Here is an 11616-nt window from a genome sequence, read left to right on the forward strand (position 1 = left end):
AACGTATACATCTGGCCCTTCATTGGACACTGTGTTAACAAACCTCCAAACGAGCTTCAATGCCATACAACACTCCTTCAGTAGCCTCCAACTGCTCTTAAACGCTAGTAAAACTAAATGCATGCTCTTCAATCGAACGCTGCTGGCACCTGCCCACCCGACTAGAATCACTACTCTCGACGGGTCTGACCTAGAGTATGTGGACAACTACAAATACCTAGGTGTCTGGTTAGACTGTAAACTCTCCTTCCAGACTCACATTAAGAATCTCCAATCCAAAGTTAAATCTAGAATTGGCTTCCTATTTTGCAACAAAGCCTCCTTCACTCATGCTGCCAAACATGCCCTCGTAAAACTGACTATCCTACCGATCCTTGACTTCGGCGATGTCATTTACAAAATAGCCTCCAACACTCTACTCAGCAAATTGGATGTAGTCTATCACAGTGCCATCCGTTTTGTCTCCAAAGCCCCATGCACTACCCACCACTGTGACCTGTACGCTCTTGTTGGCTGGTCCTCACTACATGTTCGTCGTCAAACCCACTGGCTCCAGGCCATCTATAAATCACTGCTAGGCAAATCCCCGCCTTATCTTAGCTCATTGGTCACCATAGCAACACCCACCCGTAGTCTGCGCTCCAGCAGGTATATCTCACTGGTCATCCCCAAAGCCAACACCTCCTTTGGCCGCCATTCCTTCCAGTTCTCTGCTGCCAATGACTGGAACGAACTGCAAAAATCTCTGAAGCTGGAGACACGTATCTCCCTCACTAACTTTAAGCATCAGTTGTCAGAGCAGCTTACCAATCACTGCACCTGTACACAGCCCATCTGTAATTAGCCCACCCAACTACCTCATCCCCATATTGTTATTTATTTTGCTCATTTGCACCCCAGTATCTCTATTTGCACACTTTCTTCTGCACATCCATCATTCCAGTTAATACTAAATTGTAATTATTTTGCACTATGGCCTATTTATTGCCTTACCTCCATAACTTACTACATTTGCACACACTGTATATATATTTTCTGTTGTATTTTTGACTTTATGTTTTTTTACCCCATATGTAACTCTGTTGTTGTTTTTACCGCATTGCTTTGCTTTATCTTGGCCAGGTCGCAGTTGTAAATGAGAACTTGTTCTCAACGGGCTTACCTGGTTAAATAAAGGTGAAATAAAATTTAAATAAATAAAAACACTTCACATGGTAAGTCAACACACTTTGGTCAGTTGCTACAGCCACACCCCACCACTAGATGGCAGTACAGTTATACATAGAATGATGTACAGCCTTTTCAAGTGACTTTATCTTGTGTTTCACTTGAACATGTTCAGTTTCAGAGCAAGTGTTATGTTACAAGCACAACACAATACATCTTGGCTTGTCAAAGCTCTTACTGTACCTTAACAGTACCTGGCTGAACCTTAATTTTATAGCAAAGGGTCTGAATACTTATGTAATGAAGTTATTTCAGATTTTTATTTCATATACATTTGATCAAATATCTAAAAACCTGTTTTCGCTTTGTCATTATGGGGTATTGTGTGTTGATTGACGAGGATATATATTTATTTTTTAATGAATTTTAGAATAACGTAACAAAATGTCTAAAAAGCATGAGAGCATGAGAATGGCGCCGGAGAAGATGGCTGCCGTTTTACAGCCCTCTAACCAATTGTACTATTATGTGTGTTTTTTTGCGTTATTTGTAATTTTTTCTGTACATAATGTTTCTGCCACCGTCTCTTATGACCAAAAAGAGCTTCTGGATATCAGGACAGCGATTACTCACCTCGTATTGGACAAAGATTTTTTCTTCAACGAGTCGGACTCAAAGGATATTCTACAGACACCTGACAAGGCCCAAATCCCCGTCATTCGCATGAGAAAGGGACGGAAATATCGTGGACGTAGGTCGGGGTGCCTTGTAAGGATCCGACGGCGAGCAAGTAAACTGCCTCTTCCATCAATCCTATTAGCCAGTGTTCAATCAATTGAAAACCAATTGGATGACCTACGACTAAGGTTATCCTACCAACAGGACATTAAAAACTGTAATATCTTATGTTTCACTGAGTCGTGGCTGAACGACGACATGGATTACGTACAGCTAGCGGGCAATACGCTACATCGGCAGGATAGAACGGCTGACTCCGGTAAGACAAGGGGTGGCGGTCTGTGTATATTTGTAAACAACAGCTGGTGCATAAAATCTAATACTAAGGAAGTCTCGAGGTTTTGCTCGCCTGAGGTAGAGTATCTCATGATAAGCTGTAGACCACATTATTTACCAAGAGAGTTTTCATCTATATTTTTTGTAGCTGTCTATCTATCACCACAAACCGATGCTGGCACTAAGATTGCACTCAATGAACTGAATAAGGCCATAAGCAGACAGGAAAACGCTCATCCAGAGGCAGCGCTCCTAGCGACTTTAATGCAGGGAACCTTAAATCTGTTCTGCCTAATTTTTATCAGCATGTTAAATGTGCAACCAGAGGAAAAAAAACTCTAGACCACCTTTACTCCACACACAGAGACGCATACAAAGCTCTCCCTCGCCCTCCATTTGGCAAATCTGACAATAACTATATCCTCCTGATTCCTGCTTATACGCAAAAACTAAAGCAGGAAGCACCAGTGACTCGGTTAATAAAAAGGTGGTCAGATGACGCAGATGCTAAGCTACAGGACTGTTTTGCTAGCACAGACTGGAATATGTTCCGTGATTCTTCAGATAGCATTGAGGAGTACACCACATTAGTCACTGGCTCCATCAATAAGTGCATTGATGACGTCGTCCCCACAGTGACCGTACGTACATACCCCAACCAGAAGCCATGGATTACAGGCAACATCCTCACTGAGCTAAAGGGTAGAGCTGCCGCTTTCAAGGAGCGGGACTCTAACCCGGTCGCTTATAAGAAATCCCGCTATGCCCTCCGACGAACCATCAAACAGGCCAAGAGTCAATACAGGACTAAGATTGAATCGTACTACACCGGCTCTGAAGCTCGTCGGATGTGGCAGGGCTTGAAAACTATTACAGACTACAAAGGGAAGCACAGCTGTGAACTGCCCAGTGACACAAGCCTACCAGACGAGCTAAATCACTTATATGCTCGCTTCGAGGCAAGCAACACTGAAGCAGCTGTTCTGGATGACTATGTGATCACGCTCTCCGTAGCCGATGTAAGTAAGACTTTTAAGCAGGTCAACATTCACAAGGCCGCAGGGCCAGACGGATTACCAGGACGTGTACTCCGACCATGTGCTGACCATCTGGCAAGTGTCTTCACTGACATTTTCAACATGTCCCTGACTGAGTCTGTAATACCAACATGCTTCAAGCAGACCACCATAGTCCCTGTGTGGAAGGACACTAAGATAACCTGCTTAAATGACTACCGACCCGTAGCACTGACGTCTGTAGCCATGAAGTGCTTTGAAAGGCTGGTCATGGCTCACATCAACACCCTTATCCCAGAAACCCTAGACCCACTCCAATTTGCATACCGCCCCAACAGATCCACAGATGATGCACTCTCTATTGCACTCCACACTGCCCTTTCCCACCTGGACAAGAGGAACACCTACGTGAGAATGCTATTCATTGACTACAACTCAGCGTTCAACACCATAGTGCCCTCAAAGCTCATCACTAAGCAAAGGACCCTAAACACCTCCCTCGGCATTATCATCGACGGGGCTGTAGTGGAACAGGTTGAGAGCTTCAAGTTCCTTGGAGTCCACATCACCAACAAACTATCATGGTCCAAACACACCAAGACAGTCATGAAGAGGGTACGACAAAACCTATTCCCCCCCAGGAGACTGAAAATATTTGGCATGGGTCCTCAGATCCTTAAAAATTTATATAGCTGCACCATCGAGAGCATCCTGACTGGTTGCATCACCGTCTGGTATGGTAACTGCTCGGCCTCCGACCACAAGGCACTACAGAGGGTAGTGTGTACGGCCCAGTACATCACTGGGGTCAAGCATCCTGCCATCCAGGACCTCTATACCAGGTGGTGTCAGAGGAAGGCCCTAAAAATTGTCAAAGACTCAAGCCACCCTAGTCATAGACTGTTCTCTCTGCTACCGCATGGCAAGTACTTACTGTACTTAATTACATAAGTATTCAGACCCTTTGCTATAAAATTAAGGTTCAGCCAGGTACTGTTAAGGTACAGTAAGAGCTTTGACAAGCCAAGAGACATTGCAAACAATTTGGAATTTTCAACACAATGTTACTTATAAAAAGAAGAAGTGATGCAGTCTCTTCTCAACTCTTAGCCAAGAGAGACTGGCATGCATAGTATTTAAATCAGCCCTCTGATTACAATGAAGAGCTAGACGTGCCGCTCTGTTCTGGGCCAGCTGCAGCTTAACTAGGTCTTTCCTTGCAGCGCTCGACCACACGACTGGACAATAGTCAAGATTAGACAAAACTAGAGCCTGCAGGACTTGCTTTTTGGAGTGTGGTGTTAAAAAACAGAGCATCTCTTTATTACGGACAAACCTCTCCCCATCTTTACAACCATTAAATCTATATGTTTTGACCATGACAGTTTACAATCTAAGTTAACACCAAGTAATTTAGTCTCCTCAACTTGTTCAACAGCCACACCATTCATTGCCAGATTCAGCTGAGGTCTAGAAATTTAGGAATGATTTGTATCAAATACAATGCTCTTATCCAGAGCAATTAGGATTAAATGCCTTGCTCAAGGACACATCAAAATATTTCTCACCTTGTTGGTTCGGGGATTGGAACCAGTGATCTTTGGGTTACTGGCCCAACGCTCTAACCGCTAGGCTAACTGCCTACAGCCTGTCCTTTTCAACAGCAGCTTACTGAAGGTATGTGGTTGTGGATGATTGCCCTTTTAAGTTCATGTTTTAAGTAGCGCTGTTTTCACATATTTAGACACGGGTTTGGTGCTGGAGACAAGTGGCAGAGTTATCCTTTAAAGTAATGTTTTAGTAACAACGTTTCACATATGTGACCTACTGGCTCGATTCGGGTCTTATGTTTTTTTTTTTACATATGATAAAAGTAGAGAGTCAGAGCTGGAAACTGGTATATCATACTCTACAGTCGAGGAACAATGGGAAAGTAATTCTGCTTTGAAAGTTGATAAACTTGTAACCTCACTTTTGAGAAAATGGCCTTCAATATTTTGGTACACCTACTGGAGAGCTCTTCTTTGTCTCCACCCATTCAGCATCGTTCACACCCTCTTAAGCCCCATCCATCTCTTTAAGGATTCACACGTGAGGCTATGTACTAAACAACCAAAGATTTCAAGACTAAAGGCTGGTTTGTACTACGGGTGTGTTCATAAATTCAATCTGGAGTGCCAGAGTGTGCTCAGAGTGCACTCCTGGCGATCGTAAACTCAGAGTGTTGTCAGATTCCGTTCAGTGTTTCGCTCTGTGAGCGTTCAAAGCGCACACTGGCCGAGGAGTAGGGTTGATCTGAGTGTTCTGACCTAACAACATCAGTCAAGCACCCAAGCTAACGTTGGCTACCATGCTGGCTTCTTCCAGACACAAATGAGAGAACAGCTCACTCTGACCATTTTACTCGCCCTAGCAGAGCTGGTTAGGCTGTTTTTATGTTATCCAGAGCGTTGGTGACTGCAACTGTGCTACTGGCAACAATTTAATTACGGTTTTTTGCCAACGTTTACTGACACCGGCCATATTCAACGGGTGTTGAGCATTTGTAAATCCGTCAGTTATTCGGCGCACTAGCACACTCAGACTAGAGTGCTCTGAAATCGGAATAGATAGCCAGAGCGAATTTACCAGCTATGTCTGTTGACAGTTGTCGCAGTGACATCATAAACATTCTATTGAAATGGTTTCTTGCATAGTGGAGTCTTTTGTTTAGACATGTAGCTAGCTAGCTAAACAATGAACCATAATCCCACCTCATGACGTTACAAACCTGCATGAATCTGCAGGTAGCTAATCAACCAATTTCAATGTAAGCTAGCTAATATTAGTCTATAACTATCAATGCAAATGGCTTTGAGATACAGTGGGGAGAACAAGTATTTGATACACTGCCGATTTTGCAGGTTTTCCTACTTACAAAGCATGTAGAGGTCTGTAATTTTTATCATAGGTACACTTCAACTGTGAGAGACGGAATCTAAAACAAAAATCCAGAAAATCACATTGTATGATTTTTAAGTAATTCATGTGTATTTTATTGCATGACATACGTATTTGATCACCTACCAACCAGTAAGAATTCCGGCTCTCACAGACCTGTTAGTGTTTCTTTAAGAAGCCCTCCTGTTCTCCACTCATTACCTGTATTAACTGCACCTGTTTGAACTCTTTACCGGTATAAAAGACACCTGTCCACACACTCAATCAAACAGACTCCAACCTCTCCACAATGGCCAAGACCAGAGAGCTGTGTAAGGACATCAGGGATACAATTGTAGAACTGCACAAGGCTGGGATGGGCTACAGGACAATAGGCAAGCAGCTTGGTGAGAAGGCAACAACTGTTGGCGCAATTATTAGAAAATGGAAGAAGTTCAAGATGACGGTCAATCACCCTCGGTCTGGGGCTCCATGCAAGATCTCACCTCAAGGGGCATCAATGATCATGAGGAAGGTGAGGGATCAGCCCAGAACTACATGGCAGGACCTGGTCAATGACCTGAAGAGAGCTGGGACCACAGTCTCAAAGAAAACCATTAGTAACACACTACGCCGTCATGTATTAAAATCCTGCAGCGCACGCAAGGTCCTCCTGCTCAAGCCAGCGCATGTCCAGCCTCGTCTGAAGTTTGCCAATGACCATCTGGATGATCCAGAGGAGGAATGGGAGAAGGTCATGTGGTCTGAAGAGACAAAAATAGAGCTTTTTGGTCTAAACTCCACTCGCCGTGTTTGGAGGAAGAAGAAGGATTAGTACAACCCCAAGAACACCATCCCAACCGTGAAGCATGGAGGTGGAAACATCATTCTTTGGGGATGCTTTTCTGCAAAGGGGACAGGACGACTGCACCGTATTGAGGGGAGGATGGATGGGGCCATGTATCGCGAGATCTTGGCCAACAACCTCCTTCCCTCAGTAAGAGCATTGAAGATGGGTCGTGGCTGGGTCTTTCAGCATGACAACGACCCGAAACACACAGCCAGGGCAACTAAGGAGTGGCTCCGTAAGAAGCATCTTTGGAGGGAGGTAATTTTTTTTTTAAATTTTTTTTGGTAATAATACAACCAGAATGTCATCACTGATAGGGTAATAATAGAACCAGAATGTCATCACTGATAGGGTTATAATACAACCAGAATGTCATCACTGATAGGGTAATAATAGAACCATAATGTATGTATCATTTGAATGTCACAAAATGTTTTATCTTTTCATAGTCTATTTGCCCCAAATATCTTAGAATGAAACATAGACCCAAAACTACAACATACTTTATTGATTCATGTGAATGGTTTATTGGGGTGATTTTTACATAAGGTATGATTATATGTTTCATAAAGTGATATAATATAATGAATGTTGTTTTAATGTATTACTAGGTCACGGTCCTATGAGTCCTGGTCAAAAGAAGTGCACTACATGTGGAAATCGGTGACATGTGGGACATAACCTGCTTCTGTTGGTCCTGTCTATCCACTGGCTGTAGTGGGAGATGGTGGTGTATAAACCAGGCTTCTACTGGGTCATGGTCCTGTCTATCCACTGGCTGTAGTGGGAGATGGTGGTGTATAACCAGGCTTCTACTGGGTCATGGTCCTGTCTATCCACTGGCTGTAGTGGGAGATGGTGGTGTATAACCAGGCTTCTACTGGGTCATGGTCCTGTCTATCCACTGGCTGTAGTGGGAGATGGTGGTGTATAAACCAGGCTTCTACTGGGTCATGGTCCTGTCTATCCACTGGCTGTAGTGGGAGATGGTGGTGTATAAACCAGGCTTCTACTGGGTCATGGTCCTGTCTATCCACTGGCTGTAGTGGGAGATGGTGGTGTATAACCAGGCTTCTACTGGGTCATGGTCCTGTCTATCCACTGGCTGTAGTGGGAGATGGTGGTGTATAAACCAGGCTTCTTGCTGGATCCACACTTCTTCCCTCCATTTGAAGTGATCCCAACTGCAACACCATTATACAGGAGAGGACCTCCAGAATCCCCCTGAGGGATTACAAAAACACACAAACACACAAACACACAAACACACACACACACACAAACACACAAACACACAAACACAAACACACACACACACACACACACACACACACACACACACACACACACACAAACACACACACTCAAACGTTAGCAACAATATGAAGATTCCTCAGACCACTAAAGGTTATTTCTGTCATTATAAATATATTTTAATTAATCCTTATTTCACAACGTATGTTCACTGAGAACACATTCTCATTTACAGCAACGTCCTGGGAAATAGTTACAGGGGACAGGAGGGGGAATGAATGAGCCAATTATAATGTCAGTAGACAATATTGAGGAATATTGGTTCTTTCTGTCTATCCATACATCAACAGGAATTTATCGATGGAAGATGTAGACATATTAATGTCATTAGAACATGTAGACATATTAATGTAAATACAACATGTAGACATATTAATGTAATTACAACATGTAGACATATTAATGTAAATACAACATGTAGACATATTAATGTAATTACAACATGTAGACATATTAATGTAATTAGAACATGTAGACATATTAATGTAATTAGAACATGTAGACATATTAATGTAATTAGAACATGTAGACATATTAATGTAATTACAACATGTAGACATATTAATGTAAATACAACATGTAGACATATTAATGTAATTACAACATGTAGACATATTAATGTAATTAGAACATGTAGACATATTAATGTAATTACAACATGTAGACATATTAATGTAATTACAACATGTAGACATATTAATGTAATTAGAACATGTAGACATATTAATGTAATTACAACATGTAGACATATTAATGTAAATACAACATGTAGACATATTAATGTAATTACAACATGTAGACATATTAATGTAATTAGAACATGTAGACATATTAATGTAATTAGAACATGTAGACATATTAATGTAATTAGAACATGTAGACATATTAATGTAATTACAACATGTAGACATATTAATGTAAATACAACATGTAGACATATTAATGTAATTACAACATGTAGACATATTAATGTAATTAGAACATGTAGACATATTAATGTAATTACAACATGTAGACATATTAATGTAAATACAACATGTAGACATATTAATGTAAATACAACATGTAGAAATATTAATGTAATTAGAACATGTAGACATATTAATGTAATTACAACATGTAGACATATTAATGTAATTAGAACATGTAGACATATTAATGTAATTAGAACATGTAGACATATTAATGTAATTAGAACATGTAGACATATTAATGTAATTACAACATGTAGACATATTAATGTAATTACAACATGTAGACCATATTGAAGATCTGGTAGACGTATATTTTTACAGTCTACATTATATTACGTAATATTATGTGGTAGACTTACATCACAGGTGTCGCTGCGTGTGCTGGCAGCACACAGCATGTTGTTGGTGAACTTCCTGCCATAGTAGTCACTGCGGCCGCATCGAACACGGTTCATCACAGCGATGACCAGTTCCTGTAGCTTGTCAGGTCGTGACCCCAGGTTGTTCAGTGACCCCCACCCCGCCGTGTTGACTTCCTGGTCCGTGTCTGGGTCAGCTGCACCGTCACGCTGGAACTTCAGGGACTTTACAGCATCACTGGCCACGATTGGCCGGTCCAGCTGCCAATCATAGATAAAAAAATGTTTTGGTCTGAGGCAAGAGAACATGTAGCGTGTTCCCCAAATGGCACCCTACTTCCTATATAGTGCACTACTTTTGACCCAAAAAGTAGTCAAAGTGGTCCAAAGTAGTGCACGGTGACGGTAATAGGGTACCAATTGGGAGGCAAACCACAAGCTGGTCTTAAAACCAACTGTTGGAGTTGGGTTGCACTGACCTGACAGTACGAGGAGACTGACACAGAGGAGAGACACAGAGAGACACAGAGGGGAGACTGGTATGTGACTTACCTTGACCAAAGCAATGTCATTATCATAGTTAGATATGCTGAAAGCAGGGTGACTGAACACTTGAACAATGTCAAAAGTTTGTTTAGAATCCTCTGGTTCGTTCAGAGAGTGAGCCCCTAGGACGACCTTCCTCCCTTCTGACCTGTCAATCAAAACAAACAGCACAAACAAATTTCAGTTACAACAACTGATGATGATGATGATGATGATGGTGGTGATCATGATGGTGATGATGATGATGTTGTTGATATAGACTGCCCTGACCAGTGAATAATTTCATCAGCTTCAACTTCATAAACATTTTAAATAGGTCGTCAAATTAATAATGTGTTGCAAAATGCAGTTCATATAATGTGTGCATCAGTTTGACTGGACAATTGGAGCATCATTTTATTTTCAAATTTTCCATTTACTGTAATTGATTGTGCATATACTGTGAACTTGTACTACGGTAAAATGTTCCTATAATACCGGTAGCGTAGAAACATGATAACCTCCACTACAGGCGAACTCACCCAGAGAGAAAGCAGTGGGCGGCACTCATCACCCACTGATCAGCCACCAGAAACCCTCCGCACTCATGTTTCATCCTGCCGCCGTCGGCGACCTGCAGCGAGGCCATGTAGGGACGGGAGTGGGCCTCCGCCTCTCGCCCGCCGGTGATAGCATCACCTGAACATAGGCCGCAGATAGAGAATCATAAATCTGGATCTAAACATGTCGATAGGTGCATAGATATCTTTGATCTGATAGCGTTTTAGGAACAGGCAATTCAGTCATAGAAAATCAGAACAGAAATCGGCCTAAGGGTTCTTCAAAAAAGTCTAATGGTAATTCATAGGCGACCAAATAATTCAAATCAATTCAAAAGAGTTTGCAGAGAGATTTTGTTTGTTTGGCTTTGGAACCGTCATGCCAATAAACACCTGAAAGCAAGTAGAATGCAGTGTAGGTCATATTTTCTTATTGAGAAAAGCCATTATTGTAGAAGAATACACTTACTGCATGAAAAGACAGCCAGCAGAGCAGCAGTCAGGAACAACCCTCTCTCACAGCCCATGGTGTCAGTCTGTCTGGTTACTGGGTCTCTCAGAGAAGAGAACACACAGTATTATTCTGAACATAGAAAGGGAGGAAATCTATAAATCAGCCAAGTTGGCGCAGAGGCGAGGGGAGGACATGTCTCCAACATTCCCATAACTCCGACATGAAAAACAGGAAAGGAGATTGTTCTCAGTTCTCACACTTTCTCTTTTAGAATTAGTTGTCTAGGGTTTCATGTTCATTAAGTTTCAACATCTTTTTTTGCTCGAATGTAAAACCAAATAGTCAAATATGTAAATGAAGAAATTGTTCAGTTTGTCAGTCTATATATCACATACATTTAAACAATTATCAAATGGAAACATGTTGTATTACTTATCTTATATATGTTATGTGTTATGTGTTAT

The 11616-nt window shown here is 41.7% G+C and overlaps 1 protein-coding gene across 1 annotated transcript; it reads right to left on the reverse strand.

The window, feature by feature from the left end:
* Positions 1-7466: 7466 nt before the first annotated feature.
* Positions 7467-11277, reverse strand: cfd (complement factor D (adipsin)). The gene is made up of 5 exons (XM_041870128.2): positions 11168-11277; positions 10681-10837; positions 10166-10307; positions 9614-9874; positions 7467-8190 (listed from the first exon to the last, which is right to left on the reverse strand). Exons 1-5 carry the CDS (start codon positions 11223-11225, stop codon positions 8041-8043), a joined length of 768 nt encoding a protein of 255 aa, XP_041726062.1. The 5' UTR covers positions 11226-11277; the 3' UTR covers positions 7467-8040.
* Between the last annotated feature and the right edge of the window lie 339 nt (positions 11278-11616).

The sequence above is a fragment of the Coregonus clupeaformis genome, chromosome 25 (genome assembly GCF_020615455.1).
Source record: "Coregonus clupeaformis isolate EN_2021a chromosome 25, ASM2061545v1, whole genome shotgun sequence".
NCBI classification, from domain to species: Eukaryota; Metazoa; Chordata; class Actinopteri; order Salmoniformes; family Salmonidae; genus Coregonus; species Coregonus clupeaformis.